This window comes from Tetrao urogallus (genome assembly GCF_951394365.1).
Source record: "Tetrao urogallus genome assembly, chromosome: 5".
Taxonomy (NCBI): Eukaryota; Metazoa; Chordata; class Aves; order Galliformes; family Phasianidae; genus Tetrao; species Tetrao urogallus.
In genome coordinates this window covers 1837217-1860873 of record NC_136818.1, presented here as the reverse complement: position 1 = coordinate 1860873, position 23657 = coordinate 1837217, and the positions used below count along the sequence as shown (strand labels likewise).

Here is a 23657-nt window from a genome sequence, read left to right as displayed (position 1 = left end):
AAAAGAGAAGCTGAATTCGTACAGTTACGCATTTAATCTGGTGAATTATTGAACTGATGTTACTTGTGCTTTTCTCTTTCAGGAAATCCATGACTTATTTAAAGATTATGAAATAAAGTATTGTTATGTGGACAGAAATAAAAGAACAGGTAAGAACTTGAAATCTTCCAGTATAACGCATTGGAGGGTGCACTCAGTTCCACTGTCTGTGTCACCAGCAGAGACATTAAGTGGTGCCAGTCCCAGTACTGACCCCTGAGGGACACCGCTTGTCACCAGTCTCAATCTGGACATCAAACTGTTGACCACAGCCCTTAGAGCATGGCAGTCCAGCCTTAGCCACGAGTGGTCCATCCACCCAATCCATCTCTCCCTGGTATGGAGACAAAGATGCTGTGTGGGACAGTGTCAGATGCTGTGCACTGGTCCATATAGATGATACCAGTTGCTCTTCCCTTATCCACCAACGCTGTAATCCTGTTGTAGAAAGCTGCTATGCACAGTTTGCCTGTATGCCCATCACTCTCTGTGGTGATGGACGTACTTGTTTAGTGTGAACTGCTTGCGTGAGGAGCTCCATTTGTATGTATGTGTTTATTTTTGTTAGATGCGTGTTATGTCCTGTGGGCCCAACTGGAACCTTGTAGAGCTCTGTAGACTTTCCCCACGAAATCTTCTGAGATCTCGCTGAGTGAAAACAGGACTTTCACAAGATTCCAAAAGCTCATTTAAAATAACAGTAAACTCAGGGAAGCAGCCTTTAATGATCTCAGAACATTTGGAGGAAAAAAAACCTAACGTTTTTAGCTCAAAAAGGCTAAGAGCAATTTAAAATTTGTTGTCTTTTATCCATATCTTCTATGTAACTATTCCTAGAATACCAGATACTGTGCTGTTACAGAAATATGTGATGCTGTGTCAGAACACTGGCTTGCAGAGCAATGTAGATTGCCCAGGAATGTTTTAATCTCTTGGAGAGCCAAACTGCTGATTTCTACACCATCTCCTCTTTATCTGATTACCAGTAGTGCAAATCGTAAAACCCACTGCAAATGCACTGTTTGTCTGTTTGTTCAAGCTAACAGCTTCAGGAGGTGTAACCACGTTCCCTTTGACTGACATCTCAAGTGTTGCATTTGGCACCAACGCTTCACTTGTGTCTTTAATCCGGAGCTACAGTCCAGATTAGAGCTTGCTTTAGAACACCCTATGAATGTTTACATTCTACTTAGAAATCTTCCTTCAAACCGTTGTAACTCCTGATTATTTAGACAGGGAAGCAAATATTAGCATTTCTGCCTCTGAACAGTGCCATCTTACAATTCATTTGGGGTTTTTTTTTATTCACAAGTGCGGCGATGATGGTAGGTGAAACAGATGATTAATAGGCGATCTGGAATGAAAGATGTTTTCTGTTTAAAGAATAATCTTGCAACCAGAGCTTCCTGGAGTTGAATTTCAGGAAGCGGTTGTGTTTCAGTGCGGTGTGTTTTGCTGTGACTGGCAGAAATCTGCCTGTAGTCACAGTGTGGTCACGGATAGGAAAGGAGGCAGAAAATTTTACTTCAAATGCCGTCTTAAAGAGGAGGAAAAAAATAATTGTCTAAATAACTGTGCTGGGAGATCTGATTTATGGCGGTGAATTCTGTGCTGCCCTGAGGCTTGGGATAGCTTTGTGTTTTTTTGGCTTGTGTTATTCTTACAAAAGTGATAATTGTGTAGTGAGGAGGAAAACGTTGTTTATACTTGTTTCTGGACAACAGACTCCAAATTTGGATATAGAATAAGAAAACATGGTTAGCACAGTTTTTTGGGCTGTGGTTCCAGACAAGTTTCTTGGATTGAGTATTGTTGCTGCAATTTCATCTCTTTCCTTTGGACCTTTCTGACTGGGCTCCTTGTTTTTTCCATGCTCATTGTGAGTACCCGCAGCAAACTGCAAATGGAAAAAGCTTCCTGCTCTGTCTCCAGGAGATGCAGGGAGGGTTGTGTTTGCTGAATGCGTTCCAGTGGCCCATGTCCCACCAGTGCAACATGGGTGCTAAGCAGGCTGCAGGGCTCCCCAGGCCACAGAACAGCCTGCAGCAAGCAGAGCTGTCCCGTGGTGTTTCTGCCCCCAGTGAAGCTACATCCAGGACTGTGGTGTTTCTTCGGTGTGGCACAGACACTTAAGGGTGGCATTTGAAGGGTTGAGAATGAAACCTGAGAGGAAAATGTGAATGGATAACCATTAATGCTGTCTGTGGGTTAACTTTCCCATTTCAATTCGTTTGCAGGCTAGAATGTTTTAAAACTGTGGAGCTCTTCACAAAGAAATTCATTCTAGACACATGTGCAGGATCAGCTTTTCATTTTATGCATCCAAAGGATGGGAAGTTTAAAATGTCCTCAGTCTCCAGCTGAGTGGTGAGGAGTGGGGGGATGGGAGCGTTCTGCTGTGTGGACCAGTCCACATCTGAGGCTGTGGCTATCAAAGGAAGGAGAAACGGCAGCCTGATTTTGGGGGCAGCCCCTGCTACCCTCCCAAGGGCTGTCCCAGCCTCATGCCCCAGCTCCCCATCCTCTGTTTCCTTCGCAGCCAGTAGTTGGTTAACATGGACCATGTCATCATCCATCTTGGAACATCCATGCCGGTTGTCAAGCAGGCAGAGCAGCCACCCTCCATTGCCACAGGCAGCCCTGCTTCTCTGCCCAGTGCTCCCCAGCCCCATGGTGAGGGGGCAGCCATCTTGGGCCAGCACCCAGCCCACTGCAATGTGGCCACAACATCACCAGGCCTTATGCCCAGGGCCTGTATGTGGCTCATCCCATGGCTGCCCAGCAGAGAAGGGTGCTGACCCACAGGACAGGAGACAGGCAGGGACATCTCATCAGATCTGTCCTGTAGAGTGCTGGCACCTCTCCAGTAGAGTGATGAAGGAGAGGACAGAGTTATGGCTTGCACTGGTTGCGTTTTGTGTGGGCTTTCCTTAGAGGAGGTGGGCTGCAGTGGTTACTTTCAAAGTAAGAAATAATGTAACGTTCCTTGGTCTCTTTCAGCATTTGTTACTCTGTTAAATGGAGAGCAGGCTCAAAATGCAATTCAGAAGTTTCACCAGTACTCTCTTCGAGGAAAAGAAATATCCGTGCAACTCCAGCCAACAGATGCTTTGCTGTGCATTACCAATTTGCCTATTTCATTTACATTGGAAGAGTTTGAAGAACTGGTGCGTGCTTATGGCAATGTGGAGAGGTGTTTTTTGGTCTATAATGAAGTTACTGGTCATTCCAAGGGCTATGGCTTTGTGGAATATATGAAGAAGGACTCTGCTGCAAAGGCGAGACTGGAACTTCTGGGGAAGCAGTTAGACGAGAGCACTCTCTTTGCACAGTGGATGGATGTGAACCAGCTGACTACAAATCTAATTCACTCCAAGTGCCTTTGTGTAGATAAATTGCAAAAGGACTTTGCTGATTCGAAAGAACTGTTGCAGGCTTTCTCGCTACAGTATAAACCTGTATTCTGCCAGGTATGTTGCATTTATACTTTTTGGAAGATGAAGGTTGTGATTTAAATAGCTCTGTGTTTGCATCCTGCACTGCTTGCTTGTCTTACATTTTTTTTCATTTAAGCTGTGAATGAGTATGCATTGCAATATGTTGTGTGGTACAGATGTGTTACTGGTGTGAGCTTGCATTGACTGGATGTGCCATCTGGGAGTTCTGCAGGAGACCACTCCTGCTAAGCACCGCTAAAACGTTTATAGCCCATCCCTTTCCCGTATATTTTATTGAATATCGTTCTAGAAATTTTTTAGAGGGCTTTTAAAGTGAATATTGCTGATGGTTTTACTGCTCAGTAAAGCAAGCCTTGAGTATGAACACCATAAGTGCAACATTTCATGTAGGATATGCGTGTGTGTGTGTATGTATGTATGTATACATAATGTGTTTTTCCCTAGCTGGGAAACTTGTAGGCGTGGGATCTTGGAGCCACTGGACTTGCCAGTGATGGAAGTGCTACTTGCAGGCACAGAAGAGAGAGATCCTTTCTAGCCTTTGCAAATGCAAAGGTTTTCTTCCGAGATACTAGACCACAACATGTTGCTTGTAGAAGTGTTGCAGGCCAGAGTAGCATAGACAGGCCAGTAGAAAGAAAGCTTTGTTTGTAGTCATGCAGTTGGGTATGATTTCACTTGTTTTTTGTTTCCTTGAGTGTCTTGGAAGGTTGCTCAGGGATTAGCTTCAAGGATCAGTAACCAGAGGCTTTCAGTGTCTAAGAGCAGAAGGCCCATTAGGCTGTCTAGCCTGACCACCTGTTGGCCATTGCATTTCCCTAGAGCCCCAGTCATATGCAATTGCTTAAAGCATATCCTTATATTTGCTTGATCCAGATATAGCAGGAGATGAATACATAGCAAGTAACTGCCCATCCCTCGTTCTTTTGTACTTCTGCATGTTTCCATGGTTGAACGTCTCTCTCCTCTGCTCAATTCAGCGATTACAAGGTTGAGGAGCCTTTGCTCCCCACTATTTTCTTCCTGAGAGAATGCATTACGTGCTGTAATCCAGTCACTTGCTCAGTCTTCTTTTAATTAGCTGAACATATTGATGCTGTGAAGTCTTTTAGCTTGGGGCATTTTTCTAGCCCTCAGATAATCCTGAGGCTGTGATGAGGTCCCCCAGCAGTTTCTCAGTGTTCTTTTTAAATTAGGAAGTTCACAGACAAATATTGTTTCTTTGATAAAGATTGTTTTCAGCAACACCATTCTACCTTGCAGTTAAAGGCAATTGAAAATTTTACCTTCCCTCTTTAATTATAACAATACATGAGCTTCACTTCATGTAGATGAGGAGCATGTGCTTGCATTTATACTATGTCAGTAAATGGCACTAAATGTGTGTTTCCATAAATGATAGGAATTAAGAGGTGTCTATTTCTTAAAACAGGCATCCAGACAAAAATATAGCCAAGAAGATATGTTGTCATACTACCTAGAACTTGTATAAATTCACTGTGTAATAGATCTGTCAATAGTAGAAGCATGTTAGCAGCAGAAAAGCAGATTTACTTATGATGGTTTAAGATTTATTGCCAGTAACTCTCTCAGAACAGATGTGTGGTGTGTTCCAAGCTGTCCCTCGTGTCTCCTGGCAGTACTGATAGGTAAGGGAGGCTCTGCCCTGAGCAGTGGCAAGGACTGGCAGGGAAACCAGCCCTGTGGAGCGGACAGAGAGGAGGGTGAAGGTAGAGCAAATAGAACTGATGAATTGAGGTGAAAAACTATGCACTAGGACAGAAAAGGAACATAATAATAGTGATGATAGTAGTATGTATTTACAAAACAAGAGACCTACAGCATGTAAGCTCACTGCCCACTGACTGATGCCCAGCCAGTCCCCAAGCAGCAGCTGCCCTTGGCCAACTCCCCACAGCCACGTATGCCATGTGGGGTGGAATATCCCTTTGGCCAGTGTGGGTCAGCTGCCCTGGTTGGGATCTCCCAGCTCCTTGTGTCTCAGCATCCTCACTGGTAGGGCAGCACGAGGAGCTGAAAAATGGAAATGTCCTTGGCTCTGTGCTGCCCTGCTCAGCGACAGCTAAAACGTCACTGTGTTATCAGCGTTGTTTTTCTCCTAAAGCCAAAGCTGAGCATCCTACCAGATGCTATGAAGAAAATGAGCTCTGCCCCAGCTGAAACCAGGACAGCAATTTTTCTGATTTATTTCATTTTTCGTAAGCTGTCATTTTTGAAACCAATTTGATTACTTCTCTGTTGCAAAAAGAAATGTTCTATGAGGAGCAGCTGAATCCAGGTCTTGATATGTGGTTCTCAGACAACATTTCTTAGGACTTAGGGGAACGTGTGTTATTTTCTACTGCTGTGCTTCAAGAGAGTGCACAAGGAAAACTCATTCCTTTCTCTACAACTGCAGTAAGTTCCATAGTGGCAAACCAGTGTTTTTTCGTAGGTACTTTGTGTCTTCCCCAGTGAAGCTAAGCTGGGACTGGATATTTTTGCCAAAGCTTTATAGCCTCCCTTTTCACACTCTTGTTTTGTTCTGCTGGATTTAAATCTGCTCATTCTGCTATAAAAACTCTGCAAACAAAGAGCAAAGCATTGTTTGACAAGTAAGCCTCTTTGCAGTCTGCTTGACTGCTCAGTCTGGCATCTTCTGTGTTGGCACTGCGTTCAACCACAGACTTCAGCCCTTCTACAAGGCAGAATACAGCAGTGGAGTGCGCAGTTACGTGGTTCAGCAGCTGTCTTGTAGTCTGATGAATGACGTTTCTGTTAGTGTAGTAAAGACTCTTCATTCTTCTCCTGCAAACTGATAATAATAAAAACAAACGCTGTAGCACGTGGCTGTATTGAAATTCTCCTTCTCCTCTTTTTCATTATGTAAATTAACCGCTTCATAATTCAGGTTCACCATGAAATGAAAGTTGTGGTGGTTGTTCAAGGAGACACAACAAACATACCAAGTCTAATGAGAAGCTATGATGCTTATCTTATGCTTAGAATGCTTCCAAAAGAAACAGGCTAATTTGGGTAGATGTTATCATCCCTCAGCTGTTAGCAGAGTAGTTTACAGGTGAAAACATTTCAAGACAGCTCCTGAAATCCTCCGTTTTGTTGAATCGTGTTGTGAAATGTTGTTGCAGTTTGCTCAGGATGAAGATAGTTGCATTGGTGACTTTGCAGTGATCGAGTATGAAACTGCAGAGCAGGCTGAGAAAGTGCAGGAGGCGATGGACGGCACGGTGATCAAAGGGAGGAGAGTGCAGGTGTCGTACTGTGCTCCAGGAGCGCCCGGCAGAAGCACGCTGGCAGCGCTTATCGCAGCGCAGAGGATGGTAAGGTTTTGCACATCTGTTTTCAGAATGAGTTTGTTACACCCCGAGCGAGCTGAGTCTCTAAGGCATTCAGCTGCTTTGTTTAGGAAAGGTAGCCAGGCCTTTGGATGTGTTAGCTGCTTGGGTTTTGTTGTGTGTTGGCTTTTTTTTTTTTTTGACCGGTCGGCCCGGTTCGGTCTCCTTCCTAAGCAAAACGTGGCCATCTGTTGCAAGGAGGTAAAGCAGAGAGCTGGAAGATATATAAGGTAAGGCTGGTAGAGCTCTGGGATGTCATCAAGTTTAATCTCTGCTAGAGAAATTGTTCCTATTTGGAACAGAAGTAAATGGAGGTGGAGGCATTTGATGAGCTAAAACGGAGTTTCGGTTTTGGTTTAAAGCAGAAATTTGTCAGTTTTAAGGTAAATTTCAAGGTAGGAGAAATAGTTTAATTTCCTGCTCAGTACAGGAGAAAGCTTTCTATACCTACCCATCACATCAAATTATTTCCTAGAAAACTGGATGCGGTAAGTATTACAAGGAGCTGTCATAAGAGTAGAAGCAAAAGTAGAAGCATTACTTTGGGTAGCTCTAGCTCTTTATAAAAGAGACGAGCAGGGCTATCATAATCATAGAATGGCTTGGGCTGGAAGGGACCTCCAGGATCATGAGGCTCCAACCCCCTGCTGCATGCAGAGCCACCAACCTCCATATCTGATATTAGACCAGGCTGCCCAGGGCCCCATCCAACCTGGCCTTGAACACCTCCAGGGGTGGACGGGGCATCACAGCCTCTCTGGGCAGCTGTTCCAGCACCTCACCACTCTCTGTGAAGAACTTCCCCCTGACATCCAACCTAAAGGCTATGACATAAACCTAAGACTGACATAAAACCTAGAGGCTATGACAAGACCACCTTTTGTGTTCTCCTTTTTTGATAACGCTGTTGTAGTTTGAAGGAGAAAACAAACGCTTCTAAAGAAAAGATTAATGTCAGCTCTTTGTGGTCTGGGAAATTGTCATTACTGAGGTTGAACTGCCATGCAGAGCAGTGGTTTAGACCTCCAGCTACTCCAAAAGTCTTGAGATAGAGTGAAAGCATCCAGGTGCTGTTAGGTCTGTTAGAGAGTGATGGAGGAAGTGTGTGAATAGAAACCCAGAGAAGTGAAGGGCAGGTTGGGAGAACAGCACTCAGTGCCTGAGTGAAGGCAGTGCTGATGCAGCATCAGTTAGCTGTGTGGGACAAAAGGGAAAAGTGAATTGTTCAGGTGTGGGATGTGCATGTCCAAACTTCCCTCTTTAGGATACCTTGTTCAAGGAAACAGCATTTATCCAGAGATGTCAATGGATGCGTTGCTATCTCCTGTTTTTAACATCTTTCTCTCTCTCCATTTGAGATGAGGAACAATAGGAAAGGATTGCTTCCAGAACCGAATCCGGTGCAGATCATGAAGAGTTTTAACAATCCAGCAATGCTGCAAATCCTCCTGCAGCCCCAGCTGCGTGGACACGCTGTCAAACCTGGTAAGCCATTTTACAACTGGTTTAAAACAAAACCCTGTTCTTAATGAGGAATTCCAGCAAAGGAGCGAAACACCAGCACTCTTAAGATCTGTGCAGACAGCTTCAAGATGTCTGTGTAGATTCCTTTTTCACAAGCCAGAGGTGGTTTGGTACACTATGCTGATGGGTAGAGCTAGTGTTACCTAGAAGGGTCCTCACTGTCACTCTGAGGTCTCCCAGCATCAGTTAAAGTAAAGGTTAAAACAAGCATCCTTCACAGACATCGTTACAGTTGTAAGTTTAAATCTGATTGGAGTTGAATGTTGCAGCCTGAGTGTGTCTCCTCTTGATTCAGGTCTAGAAGTCATTTCTCACCGGTGTGCTGCCATAGTTGTGCCCAGCAGTAAGAGCAGCAACAGCCAGAATCATTTCCCTGCCTTCCATTAAGGTGGCTGTGAGCAAATGTAGTAAAAGCAGTCACCATATTCCAGACAGTGAAAGTAGTAGGACAGCATTAGGAACAGGAGCAGATAATTTGAAGTCTCAGGTGGCAGATGGCTGAATTTGCTCCAAAAATGCTGTACTGCTTCTTGCTTTTTGGTTTCAGCAATAACATCAGAAGATATAAAATGTGTATAGTGTGGGAAGCCCCTGTCTGGCAACCAACTGCAGCATTTCTGCCTCCCTGAGCAAAACATCAGCTCCAGAGGAGCTTCATGCCAAGTATGTTTGATCTCTGATTGCAGATCAAAGATGACTGTATGGAAAGGCTCCCCTTACTGTGCCAGAAAGTTTTGTAGGAACCAAATGTAAAAATTACAGAATAACTGTTATGAAAGTGATCACTTGCCTGACTTATAAAGATGCTGCAACTCTTGTCTTGTTTCTGAAGGAGTTCTGGGAGCAGCAGCAGGTTTGCCTCACCTTATGAACACAGCAGTCAGCCCTCCTTTCCTGCAGCTGAATAAAGTCCACCAGGTAGGTGTCAAAACTCCACATCGCCAGAGATCTCAGCATGGAAAAGAATATTTGAGAATCTGATTTCAAAACCTTCCAGCTAAAATCAAGTGGTGTTACTAAAGCAATCTTTCAAAACAAATAAGAATGAATGAAGCAACCACTTGCTGTGTGGTGGGTGATGTAAGAGCAGGCTGTGCTTGCTGTTCACAAGTAACTTGGTTTATCTTACCTGATGCTTTTATCTGCTAACACCTGCTGGCATAGAGACCAATGACAAAAAAACCTCTTTATTTAGAGGTCTGGGGTCTCACATCCATTTTTCTCTCAGCTGTCTATATGTGCTTCATACAGAGACTGTTTTGTCTTCGAGCCAAGAAGCTTTGCATCACTGGATGTGTTTTTATTTTAAAGCTTGAAAGAACTGAAGTGTGCTATGTAGGCCATAAAAATAGGAATTGCAGATGTTACTCCTCAGTCTAAAAAAAAGAAAACAAGGCTGCAGGCTGCTTCAGGTTTTTTCAGACTATCTGGAAATAATGTAAATTGGATCCAACTTCCATACAGACTCCAGAATCTCTGTAGATCCTTTAAGGGACATTGGGGATGAACTTGTGATTGGAGCAGTGCCCACAGGCACAGCCCAGCCCTGCAGCAGTTCTCCTGGCCAGCAGCTTGCTTCGGGTTCTATCATTTCTCCAGCTCTGCCAGGAGCCAGCATTTACCTTCAGTACCAAGAGGGGATTGTTCTTAAGTACCTTTGAGTACTGCTTTCACTTGCTGTTTCTGATGTTTCAGATATTCCCATTTGGAAGTAGAGTCCAGTGCTTTACTAGTTCTTTTGGCAAACAGCACAGATCTTAAAGAAAGACTTTTGTCCCATTGGATGAATTGTGCAATCAAAAAAACAACCATGATTTGCTTGTACTTTTTGTATGTAAACAGCATTTTCCATTGGTATATTTAGTTACTAGAGCCCTTCTTGGAGAATCTCTGCTTCCTTGGAAGGCAGTGTGAATGTTTTCTAATCACAGCTGGAGAGAGGCATGTTTTACACAGCTCACAGAATGATTGATGACAATCCAATGGTTTTGGCTTAGAGTTCTGCAGCCAAACGACTTAGTGCTTTCTTTTTGGATAGACTTCCATGTCTAATTCTCTTCCAGGAGGCTTCCTGTCAATTAATTATCTCCAAACCTGATCTAGTAATTGGAATTTTATTGGCAGTGATTTGATTATCCCAGTCCTTTCTATTAGACACATTTTTCTGTTATTCAGTGACTTATTTCAGAGTATTCTCAGAAGGCAAAGAACCGGGTCACTGCTGTTACTGTGTTGAAATGGAGTGTGCAGCATGCAGGAGCAGACGCTGTCCTGACTTGACTCTCCCTCCACCCCCCAAGTCACATGCTGATTGAGTTTCCTCTGTATCTTGTTCTTGTTTTATTTTCAGAGTTCTGTAAAGTAATTTAATGGGTAGGAACAAATATTCTTAGCATAACTCCAGGACAGCATTTTAGAATAACTGATAAAAAAGAGATTGAACGGAGAGAAACGTGAACAAGTGGGTTATTCATGCAGTACTCTTTCAAGCCTGGAGGTAGCGTGACTTCTAACTTTTTTGTTGCAAATTCTCTTAGTTATGGTTATCATGTGCCAAAACAACACATTTTGAAGTTTCGCAGTGACGTGTTCTCCTAATTCATCCAGCTGTTCACTAATTCCTTGTTAGCTGAGAGGAATCTGAGGGATCTAACCGATCCGATCTTTATTTCTGAATGTTTTCCAGTTGAACTAATACATCTTCATTGGACGAAGGAACATGCATTGGCACTGGGAACAGTGATCTGCCATGGGTGATTCCTGCTGGAAATCACTGGCACCCTTTAAATAGCAGATGCAGAACTAATGTATACATGGGCCTTTGTTTTAACCTTCATGTTTCTTACTCCAGTATCCAGCACTGTAGCTCATAAGATACACTATTTGGTGTACTGTTACAGTTTTTAAAGAGCTGGAAAAATTGAAGGATTTTTGTTTTTCTTTAAGAGAAGACCATATTGGAAAGATTTTTACCTCGTGGTTTGACCTCATTACACAGAGGTACAACCAGAGCTTGACAATACCTGCAAGGAGTGTTGCAGGAGACCATAAGATATGCAAAGCCACACAACCTGAGAGCTTCTTTTCGAGCTTCATTACCTGGTGTTGCTGAGCATGCTGTTTAGGAAATTTTGGGCACAAGGAAGGCTGTGCTGGTTGTGATTTGACACAGTTAGTCTGGTGTGTATCTATTGTTGCACTGTGATACAGAAAGGTCTGTGTGGCAACTCGTGTTTTGCCTGGCAGATCACTCTCAGGAGTGGCTGTCAGGAAGTTTCAAGGCTGCATTCACAACGTGCTTTTGGGATCCAGAATGAGTGTAAGTTTTCCTTGGAGCCTAAGCACAAAGCACGGGGTGTAGCAGTGGCAGAGTCTGACAGTGGTGCCCCCAAGGCTCTTGGTGAGGTGCCTCAGCTGTGGTAACAACCAGCAATTCCAGGGATTTTGACTGGAAAATATTAGTATTTTGTTAACTGGGTAAAGCACTGCTAACAAGTTGTCATCTTCTGAACGAATGTTTGTTGGAAAGCATTCTTTTTAATGTTTGGTGGAGGAAAGGTTCACATAGGTAGCTCCCAACAGAAGGGGAATAGAAGCTTGTGGCTGTTGCTCTTTGAAAGTAATGATACTGTTTGGCAGCAGCAAAGCGAGGACTGAGAGTCCCTGCCAATTGTAATGGAGTCCTGGAAGCTGTGCAGATGTTTGGTGGAGATTATGTATTAGAAACGCAATGCACGGCACGATGCAAACATTAACAAACAATGAAGTCCTTATTCACACAGCTCGTAATCTGCTGAAGTCCTTGTGTCTCATCTTTCATGTTGGCATGCTGTAGGTAGCTCTCCATCTCTGCTTCGTCTCTCTGCAGAGGCTTCAGGCCACGAGTAGGTTTCCTTGCTGGCTTAGACCAAAGGGTGCCAGTGGAGTCTGGATTCTATTTGGAGTATACTTTTGCTTTGTTAGAAGCCATCAGAAAATGTGTTTGTGGTTATGAGGTGAAAAAAGAGCTAGGAGGAAGAGGCTGAAAGAACTTGAAGTGTGAACGAACCAGGAGGGGCAGGTTGGGTGTCAGGAAAAATTTCTTCTCCGAAAGAGTGGTCGGATGCTGCGATGGGCTGCCCAGGGATCAGGGAATCACCATCCTGGGGATGCTGAAGGAAGGTGTGGATGTGGCACTGAGGTTCAGTGGGATAGACTGGTGATAGCTGGGCAGTTGGACTGGGTGATGCTGGGGGCCTTTTCCATCCTTGGTGGTTCTAATTTAGTTCTCTGGAGGAAATAGCTGCTCTCCTTTGTCGTATTAATTCAGGAACTAATTTGAATTTCTGTAAGCAGGATCATCTGAGAATGTTTTGGAAGCGTGCTGTTTTCCATGACTGCTAACTGACAACTGTACTGATTTCACAGAACTCAATTCTGGGCAACACAAGTAACTTGCTGCTGCAGAGCCCTGCTCACCTCCCACTGCCGCAACAGCAGCTGATGAAGATGGAGAACATCCAGGCCAATAGTGTAAGGTCATCACTTTAATTCCAGCTGTCTTTGGACATTCTTAGAAATGATAAATCATTGTATTTTGGTATTTTTCTCATCTAGCATAATTTGACTGTCTAGAGTATGTGAAAAGATTAACTGAATATGAAAGAAATAGCTGCAGACAGGTTTTGATCATTTACATGGCTTTCTGTTCTTCCTTATAGAAACCAGGTTTGCTGGGAGAGCCTCCAACAATGCTGCTGCAGACTGTGCTGGGAATAGGGGTAATGCCATCAGTGAGCTCAGGCATGGGAACCCGTGGAGAAGCTCTCAAGTGTAAATGACCTTTTATTTCATACCAAGTCAGTACAAATGCTCAGCTTGAAATGGAGCACCTTCCTTTCTCCCGCACTGCCAAAAGCAAACTATGTTTGAACCTTGTTACTTGACAGGAAGGTAGACATAGAGCTGGACAATAATGCAAGTCATCTAGCCAAAGAATTACACAGGTTAACAAGGTATATTGCTATATAGCTGTCTTCAGCCTGTTGATTCAGCAGGTTGTGGCCATTTGAACTTGAAATGCCTCGCTTTGTTGCCTGGATTTTCTCATCTGTTTATTCAGGGAAGAAGGAGTACTCTGTTGCATTTGTTGAATATTTGCAGAGACGGTTGAAAATTCTGCTTGTTCAGTTACTAGAGGTTTAGCACAGCTGGAATGTGCTTTTATTCAAAATCCTGGGGTTTGTTGTTTCAAAGAAGATAAACCTGAGTAGCTGAAGGAGCACTGCAGATAGTTGGTCTGCATTCAGTTCATTAAGCAGGGCAGCTTTAATGTCCCATCTGTGGCAGATAGCAGCTCTGAATGCCAATTCCTGCACTAGTGATGCCCTCAGTTTCTATGAGGAGAGATGAGTTGTGATTAGAACATCTTCCTTTTTCCTCACTGAGGGCCGTGTACTCTGCAGTTTTACAGGCAGCTTGAATGATGGCAGTAGCCAGGAGCAGGGAAGAGCTGCCTTCTTTGGGAAACAGAAAGAAACCCATTCTGAATGCCTAGATTTTAATTTTGGAGAATGTGTTCTAGCTGTTCCACTTGTGAAGGATTTTACTAATGCAAGTCAAAGTTGGAGGCTTTTCCCTGCATAGGATCCTCTATGATGTTGTTGCTAAGTGTTTTAGGGTGAGTAACTAATTCTGATAGGCGTTAATGAGAGAACTCAGGGTTTTCTTTTATAGAATTAGCTTTCAATAGAGTTTGCTTCCGATATGGCAGAAAAATAAAGTCTATAACCAGAAGTCAGTGTTCTGTGATAGCTGTGAAGTAGATCTCTACGTGTGTTTTTTTGGATCGTTTAATAAGAGCCACCAGCAGAAAGTACTGATGAATCCTGTCTAACAGAAAAGTTTCTCCATTTATGGTTGACTGCAGCATCTAATCTGCCTCCAATTCAAACAGCAGCAGCAGCAGCAGCAGCGGGGATGGGCTTGTTGCCATTCTTTCCAAATCAGCACATTGTCGGGCAAGCCATACCAGGGCAAAATAATGCTCCGGATAAAGCACTGACTGCTGAAGGAGTCGTCTCGGGATCACAGCCGTATCATCAGGGTGTAACCAACATCGCTGCAGGAGCCTTGCGGGCCGGCCACGCCAAGCAGCAGAATCAACTGAACCAGCTGAAAAGCGCTGACACGAGTTTGGGGGTAAGGAGGGCTGCGCAGACGGTGCTGGTGCTCTTCTCCTGCTGCTTCTCATCGCTTAACCTCAAGCGTTCTCCTTAAGCTCCAGTGTGAACTGCAGCTCCTCTTTGCGTTTCCTCGCTGTAGAATCTGTCAGATCACAGGATCGTTCATGAGACGTTTTGAGGTCATTTCAGTTATGAATTATAGAGAGAGAACAATAATGCTCTTTGGTGGTCCAAATGAATTAACAAAGGAATCTTTTTACAGCGCTGAAGGGTTTTTTTTCCCCGTGTGTGTGCTTCATAGTATTTGATGATGAAATTATCTCAAGGGCAGCGTCCCTTTTAAACGCTGAAAATTGGACTTGTGGTTGAATTTCATGACTAATCAGGAGCAATTGTGCTGGCACATTGTAGGACCTTTCAATTTCCAGACGGTGTATGTATACAAATGAATGTGTGTGTGTTAATTTTCCATGTGAGCTCTGTATCCCCTTAGCCACAGCTGACATCTCCTTAATCTAAAATTAGTTTTAATATTCATTCCCATGAAGGCAGGGGGGGGATGACATAGATTTAACCTGAGCTAAAATGGTCTACTGACATTTTTTCAGCATATCCTGTCATTAACAGAATCTGGTCTGTGCAGTGACATTTTTTTTTAATAATATACGTATGTATTTTGATGTTTTCTTGCTTAATTCGCATCCCATCTCACTTTTGCTTTGGTGTTTTTGAAGCACTTGACATGATCAGATTGTAGGCAGTACTGGTGCCTACTTTGATCCTACTTCAGAAAGCAGCCTGTAAAATCCCATTTTGCTGTGACAAAGTGGAGTTTTACCTATGGGTGGATACACAGAGATAGAATATGCAGCACATATAAAATCAGTACTTTAGTTCAGTGCTTCCTTTAGTGAAAAGGGAATGTGATGAAATGATGAGCAGTCTAGATATCCCTGCCTATAGCAGGGGGTTTGGAACTAGATGATCTTAAAGGTCCCTTCCAGTCCAAACCATTCTGTGATTCTATGGCTCTATATTCCATTTGTTTCAATGAGTAAATACAGTGTTTATCAGGAAAATCCCTGTAGATGTAGTAGTTCATTTTCTGCATCATAGACAGCCCAATAAGCGAGCATCTCTTCCGTGGCAAGTCACCCCAGTCCTGATCCTTGATACTGAGCTGCCATCCCACCCCAAGCGCCTCTCTTGTGTTTGGTTTTTGAGCAGTTTGGTGATTTAATACCAGTTTACTGCGAAGTGATGGATTTTTTTTTCTTTAAAGAGCTTTGAAAAAAAAGAGCAAGCTTAAGTGTAGGTTAGGATGCTGTGTAAACATCTCGGAGCCGTGTTATTCCAGGCAGGCTATGCAGCTTGCCATCACTGCTTGTCTCATCCTTAGTTCTGTTTTTCTGAACGCTGTGCAACTAATGTCATGTTTTGTCCCACCCAGCCATTCAGTTATTGAAAACAGCAGCTGCTGGCAGTGGTTTTTCCCTCGGAATGAGCTTTGCTTTTCTCCCGTATCGCACTGTTTGTCTGTAGCTGCAGATGATCTCTCTTCAGAGAGCCCTTCCCTGGCAGGGAGATGCAGTGCTGGTGGGTTCCCTTCGCGGCTCCTCGGAGGGAAGAAAGCACTGCTGGCGGCATGGAGAAGTGACTCAGTTCTGATGCTTCATTTCCACTCATTAACATTTCCCTCTTTGAAAGTAAGGGTTTATAAATAGGTGATGGGTAAGATGTGTTATAATGGCAGATCGAGGACGGTGTCATCTCTCCAGTCCAGGGTTCGTTTGTCCTTCACTTGCTTTTGACTCCCGGTGACCAGAGCTGACTTTGTCTTGGCCAACAAACAGAATGTTGCCTCCCTAATCTGGAGTGATTAGTGTTCATTTACTTGAATGCAAAAGCTGGTGATGGCCGTTTAATATCCTTTAGTAACTTAGAGTCTGAAGGGAAGCATTCCTACACGATCATTTGTCAAGAAAAACATGTGGGCAGTGCATCCAGATTGTTGTCCCCGGTATTTATTTTAAAAGTTTGTCCAAAACAAGCTAAGCTTTGTTCAAAATCATGCTGGGATGCTTATCCTGTTTCTGACAGATGTGTGACTACAATGTGTACTGATCTATTCCATTATTTCACAGCCTCCTTCGAAAAAACAGACTTCTCTGCTAGGAGAACCGCCAAAAGAAATCCGCCTTAGTACCAACCCCTACTTGAATTTGGCAAGCGTGTTGCCTGGTATCTGTCTTCCAGGTAAGCAGACATTCAGCAGTTGTATTGGAAAGTTTCCTCAACCAGAATGTGGCAAATCACTGTTGTGTTTAGCAGGTCATTCCAGTGGCCACAACACAATAAAATCTTGAATTCTGTTTTAAAATTACAACGTAATCTGTCCTGACCCTACATGAGGAGGGTGCACTTTCAGAGTTGATAGGTGAGCTGATGCAGATAACCTTCTAGAAATCCTGTCAATTATTCATAGCACTGATTAGTTTTAAGCACAGTCTGATAGGAAGTAGCAGATTCCTGTTGTAATCCCAGAGCATTGCTGAACAAGACTGCAATCCTATTTGTGCAGTTTGCATGAGCTGTGCCTGTTCATTGTGTTACAAACAGCAATTGCCAGCAAAGCCTCGAGTCCACCACAGCAGAGCGGACTGCCCAACAACATCGTGGATGCTGCTGTGTCTCAGGGAACCGCATCACAACATGCAATGGAAAATTACTTTAATTACGCTCAGCAGCACGGGGAGTACACACAGGTACGTTGTGTTGCAGCGCTTTCTGCTGATGAGGGGTTTGTCACCTGGAGCTGTGGCAGCAGGATTTGTGGCAGGCTGCTCAGAGATCCCTGCCTGAGCTGCTCTCAGTGCACTCCTTGGTCTCACGGCCCTGCACGCAGTTGAACAGATTGCCCAACACCATGAGCCCTACTCGAGCTGTCCCTAGGCTCCCCTGCAGCCACAGCCCACCCTTTTCTTCTGGGTGAATGCTCTAAGTCCTCACTGCTGATAGTTTCTCCCTTTCAATGGTGCAGTCAGAAAAAGCTTCAGTGCGTTCTGCTGCAGGGTCTTAACTGTGGGAAGTTTGCTTCTTGAGAACCTGAGTTCAGTACAGTCAACTAAACAGCTGTTCTCATACAACTCCTGGCTTGTCTTTGGTCTCTCTTCAAAAGTTTTTCCCTTCCTGAGACAGTTTTAAAGTTTTCTTGAACTTTGGTTAGACCCCAGAGATGAGCATGTTCTGTGTCCCAGAGAAGAGTATGTTCTGTGTGGCAGAAGTCGTTGCATAGCTTTGGGAATGTCTGTAGCCTTTGCCTGCTGGATTCACAGCTTGAGTGTTGCTTCACCATTTTTACCATTTAGTGATCAGAGCCGTTGTGCTGGAGGGCTGCCTCTGCTCTGGAGATCAGTTTGTCCTATTTCTGAGAACAATGCAGAATCACAGCATGGTTGAGGTGGGGGCACCTCTGGGTTCAGCTGCCCAGCACCACATCCAGGTTTGGAAATGTCCAAGGAGGAGACCACAGCACCCTTCTGGTCCCAGCACTGCCCAGCTCAGCAGTGCTGCTTGGTGAGCAGGGGTTGCTCTGGGGTCCAGATTTTGCCAGGTGCCTCTGGGCTTGCACTGGGCACCGCTGGCAAAAGCCTGGCTCCAATCCTCATTGTACCCTCCCTTCAAGTACTTACAGATATGGGTGTGATCTCTGAGCATCCCCAAGATCCTCCAGTAGGATTTTGCAGACATTGATACACTGTGAAACAACACTTCCACATTTTCACTGGCTGTCACTAATTAGTGTAGAAACACGCTTTTATGCTGAACAAGTATAGATGCTCTGTGTAGAAGTCCTGGGTGTGCTGTGAGACCCCCGTCCTGGCTGTGCTTCACACTCCTCCTGCCCTGTCTCAGCACCTCCTCCTTTGAGCTTCCTGACCCCTCGTTAGGCAGGCAGAAATGAGCTCTGCTCCTAGGCTGGCAGCAAGACAGTCTCTCACCCCAAACATTTTTGGGCTAGTGAGCAAGTGGGCTTGAGTGTTCTGTGTAGTAGGGAGTCCCCTGAGCAGGGAGGTTGGTGGGGATGGGGTCAGTGCTCAGTGCTTGCTGCAGCAGGGAGTTTGCAGGGGCTGGGCCTGGCTCCCAGTTACACTGACCTGGTGACAGTGAGGGTTAGAGGGGCAGGAGGGATGTCCATGGGCAGTTATGTATCGTGCGAGCTCTGGCATCATCTTGAATGGTTTTGTTTGAATCCAATCGTTGGCTTTATTTTGGTACTTCATGTAGGTAGTTTCTATCTAAAAATCCTTGTATTCCTGTCAAAAAAATTAGTAATGTAGTATTAGTATTAGTATTACTGTTGGTATCAGATGTACAAAGGACTCCAGTGATGTGACTTAGGTCCAGAGATGCCACTTGTCATCGTTCATCTCTCTGCATACTGCCTGTCCCTTCCCTATTACAGCAGTGATGTTGCACTTACACGCCTGTCTAGGCAGCAGTGCCTTGTGTATCTCCAAAGCACTTAACTTAGCTTTAAATGTTTGACTTGAGGTTTATCACTGGTGTTAAACATGTTTTGATGCTTCTTGGAGAGCTTTGCCTCTGATTTATCCTCGCGTCCCATGAGGCCACAGGAATTGTTTTCATTTGAAGTGATCTCAGTAGACAGCTAATGGGAAGAGGTTTTCTCCTCCTTCATAGGAGGCTGTTCAGCAGTGGTATCAGCATTATGCTCAGGCATGTAACTCTACCCAGGCAAGAGTCGATGAATTTGAAAATGAAGCCTCTGAGGTGAGAATTGCTTTTCTTCTCTCAGCGTCTGTGTTGGCTGTTCCTCTCTCGGCTGTGCGGTGCTTCAGGACCCTGCGCTGGTAGGGCATGAAATGCTGCTGCCAAGAAACAGCCAGCCTGCGCTGCTGGAAGCTCTCCCTGTTTGTCTTATGCTGCCACCGAGCGGCTGCATGGGAATCTGAGAGGCTCTGGAGGCCCAAGTGCTGCCAGGGAAGGGCAATAGGGTGAGAAGTGATGGCCCCACGCTCTGCCAGGGCAGATTCCTTCCCCAAAGAGCGCTCAGCACCGCACAGCTGCACAAGGGTGGGGGTCAGCATCCCTGGGGCTGTTCAGAGCCGTGGGGATGTGGCTCTGAGGGACGTGGGCAGTGGGGATGGGGAGGTGTGAGATTGTTGTGCTTGGAGGAGATACAGAGCAGCTGTGGTAATCTGTGGCTTGTGGGCAGCCAGCAAGGTCTGGTGGGCTGCCTGGGGCATATCTCAGCGTAGAGGGGGGCAGGGCTTGAGTGTGTAAAACTCCCCATAGGCAGGTTGTGCTTTCTGGTTCCCAGCAGCTCTGATGTGATGGAAACTGGGGAAATTGTAACGGCATCACAGAGAAAGCCTGGGGTGAGAGCAAGCTGCTGCCTTCCTATTTGCTTCCAGCCAGTGAGGAAGGCTTGCACTGAGGTGATGCTAAGCAGCTTGTTGTGCAGTGCTGGCTGCCATACAAGGCAGAGCGAGAGCAGCCCTTGGCACAGGCGGAGCAGAAGTATAACTTACAGCAAGTGCTTCTCTCATTCCTAGAACTAAAACATAATTCTCAGTGAGGAGGGCATGCAGGCTGCTCCCAGAGAGGCTCGGTGCTGTTAGGACGGTGTGCTTTTGTGTGTGCACTCACTTTCTCCTGCTTCTTTGAGCTGTGTGCCCAGGGCTCTAGAATTCATGTTCTGGAAGCTGCAAAGCACACAGTGATGTCCTCAGTGCTGCAGGAAGTGTTGGGGAAAAGCAAAATCCTTCTGAAAGTAAATTCTTGTTTGTGATAATGACAGGTGCCATCTAAAGTGGCATTGGACTCTTGCAAGGAGTAACTTGAGCTGTGAATGTGAACTAGCAAGGGAAGCTCCAGAGGTTTGCTAGGGAACGTTTAGCTCAGAGATGCTTGGTCAGCAGAGCTGTGCTTTTGATAAAGGAATTAGTTTCCTGGGTTGTGAGATGTGTTAGGGTTTCTAAAACACCCATTCCAGCATGAAGCAGAACCCCACTTGGCCTGATCCAGGAGCCAGGCGTTACCCAGATTGCCTGCTGTGCTCACGTTGGGTTGAGGTGATGGTTGCAGAGCACACATCAGTCTGTCAGAGTGAGGCAAATGGTGCAGCCCTTGGTAGTGAAACCAGTGTCACACTGGGGGCGGAGAGATGTATGAAGACTTGGTGATGAGGGTGGTGTGCTCTTTGTGTAGCTCCTGTGGCTCTAAGTGCCATGGATGTCGTACTGCCCGCTGTGAGGCATCCCAAAGAGCTGAGTGTGAGCCTGGTGTAACCTGGTGCCCTTGTGGGGCACTGGACCCTGACCCCCCCCAGAACCCTGCTGTGGGACATGGGTGTGAGGCACCTCAGTCCAAGTTGATTAAAAGCAGTATTACTGCTCTTTCCCTCGCTTGACTACCGTATGTAAATTCCTGCCTGCAACTGGCCAGCAACACAAACACACTTTGGCATGGCTGGACAGCAAGTCCTTAAACACCTTGCTTGCAGTACTGGGGCACTTAAACCTGTTCAGCTCTTCAAGAAAAGCAAGAGAGCTCCAGCTGTCCCACTGGCTCTGTGCTTTAAAGGGTGAAGATGGCCAGAGCATGGCCAGGAAGCCGCTACCTCTCAGTATGCATCCCGCAGCCTGGGCTCCAGCCCTGCCAGCCCTTTGCCCTCCCAGACATGCATGTGCAGCCGGGCACCTGTGCATTTACGATCGGTTTGTAGGGAAAGGGCACAACCACTGACTCATGAGCTGTGTATAGCGAGCCTAAAGCAGCAGGAGCGGGCGTTTGGAGCCGGTTGCTGGCTCCTGGTCTTTGCTCGTTCCCAGACCGGAGCTTTATTTATTGATGCTGTTGCTCTGGATCATGTGTCGCTTGTTTTCTTCTTGCCCTCAGGTGGCTCCGGCGAGAAGCGAGAAGCGAGGCTCCTCGTACCTCATTGCCTCCCCAGAACCTGGCCCAGTGGAGTACCTCGGCCAGCACGCTCAGGGCTCCGCAGTGCGTTACGCAGAATCCTCGCTGAAAAAGAAGCGCGTTTACTGAGACCCGACGAGTCAGCCCTGCCTTGACAGGCGAAGGCAAGCCTTGCGTACCTCTGCTATTTATTGCTGCCTTAACTTCAGACAAATAACTTTTCTTTCTCCGTGGGTTACGAATATCCCAAGAGGAGCAACCCTGTGTAACAGGCAGGTTTGCCAAGTGAGCTGTAGGCGCCGATACGCCGTTAGCCATTTCTCAGTAGTCTGACTTGCCTTCTGGAAGGGTGGATGGGTGTCCTTCATCTGCCACCAAAGCGAACGGGGAGCTGGAGCCGACCCAGAGAGGTAACCAGCTCACTCTGTAGTTCCTGGCAGCGTACAGCCGAAAGCAATAAAAACACTGAGGGGGGAACACGGATTCTTTCTCTAGTCCTCAGGCTGAGGAAGTTAAAGACAAAGTCTTAATAGCAATTCTCTTTCTTATTTTTTTAACTCAAGAATGTGGGTGGTTGTTTTTTTTTTCGATCTTGCTTATCCCAGGATTAAGATTTCTGCATTTACAACCCTTATATTTTTAAAATTCCCTCTTAATCCTGGAGTGCAGATATACCAAATGTATTCCTAGAGTCGCTGTGATGTTTTCAATAAATGTTTGTTAAAAGCGCGATCCTACGCAGCGTGCTGCCTTGCAGTATGAGATTTTATTTGGACAGCTGCCATTTGGCCAATGAAGTAACCTTTATCTGCGTTGGGCAAAGAATCCACAGCTTTTCCTTGGAGTAGTTCAGTTTGTGAATGGAGCTGTGTTACACAGCAAAGCACCAGCTCAAAAGAGCAAAAAGCAGCAGGCTCCTGAATGCTCTGGAAGTGCACTTGGTGGTGTTCTGGCAGCCTGGTGTCCTCCTTCCTGCAGGAACGTGGTAGGTGATGGGTGGAGGTGACAGAAGGGGGAATATACACCACCTCTTAGGCTTTGCCTGAATGCGGATGAGCCACACGTAGAGCAGAAGTGCCCCTACAGCTCTCCTCAGCTGCCTTCTTCAGTTCTGCCTGCCTGCTCTCCTCTCTATTTATTTATTTTTTCCAGCCATCCTTTAGACGTTTGCTGCAATCCAAGCCCTGCTGGAGTGGAGCATCCTGGCTCCAGTTCACTTTGCTTCTTCCATCTCGCCTGTCTTGTGAAGTTCTTATCCAAAGGAGAAGCCATTCACGTTCAGGCAGCATGGTGGTAGGTGCTCAGCCCTGCACTGCTTTGCAGCCAGGTGGCTCTCACTGTCTTTCTGTATTTAAGAAGGACTCGGTATTTTTGGCTCACGAACGAAGCACCTTCGGCTAGCCTTTCTTTTCTGCTGTTTCTCCTCTTGGCTGAAGAGCTAGCAAGCATTATTTGAAATCCATGTTTGTGATGGCTAGACGTGGTGGGCAGGGGACCCTTGGAATCCCATTGCAGATTGATTTGGACCCGATTCACTCACTTCTGCCATTAAGACTGTAAAAGCAGGCCTGAATCTCTAGTTTGGTAGACAGTACTGAAGACATATTTTTTAATACTGATTTGTGTTTATTTTTTATGAACAATTTAAACTGTATTTCAAGCTTTAGTGTGTGACCAGAAGAGAGATTTTTCCTGGTTTTCTTTTTTTTTAAACATCAAAATCTCTCCTCCCTCACTGGTGTTGTATGGATAGACAGCATGCACTGCATACAGGTAGCAATGCCTAAGACAGCCAAATAGCAGCACAGTTAATGGGAGACACGACGTTTTGGGGGGGGTGGGATTCTGTATGTATTGATAAGTTCACTTGTAATATTTTGTTCAAACTGTTTGTATACGCAACTTTCTTAATTTGTTACCCTTTTCAGTGAAAATAAAGTGTTTGGTACACGTTTACAGTGGAGTTCTGTGGAGGAGAACCACCTCTGCCCTACCTTTCAGTAAGTGACCATTTAATGTAGGGGAAGGTTGTTCTGAAGGCAGTGTGGGCACGTGGGAGACATGCAGAGGTTGCACTTGGGCACAGGGTGAGTGGGCACAGCAGTGAGGGGCTGGGGTTGGACTGGAGGGGCTCAGAGGTCTTTCCCAACTTCGAGGATCCTCTGTTCTGCTCT

At 45.4% G+C, this 23657-nt stretch overlaps 1 protein-coding gene across 1 annotated transcript in view; it reads left to right on the top strand.

Moving 5' to 3' along the window:
* Nucleotides 1-21612, top strand: part of RAVER2 (ribonucleoprotein, PTB binding 2) — a gene marked incomplete at both ends in the record, with an annotated part of 28490 nt that extends 6878 nt beyond the window's left edge. Inside the window, 11 exon segments of the mRNA XM_079535569.1 lie at nucleotides 83-149; nucleotides 3040-3509; nucleotides 6647-6838; nucleotides 8212-8338; nucleotides 9210-9295; nucleotides 12785-12889; nucleotides 13078-13189; nucleotides 14319-14557; nucleotides 16686-16797; nucleotides 17161-17306; nucleotides 21466-21612. Coding sequence (XP_079391695.1) covers nucleotides 83-149; nucleotides 3040-3509; nucleotides 6647-6838; nucleotides 8212-8338; nucleotides 9210-9295; nucleotides 12785-12889; nucleotides 13078-13189; nucleotides 14319-14557; nucleotides 16686-16797; nucleotides 17161-17306; nucleotides 21466-21612 — 1803 coding nt within the window.
* Between the last annotated feature and the right edge of the window lie 2045 nt (nucleotides 21613-23657).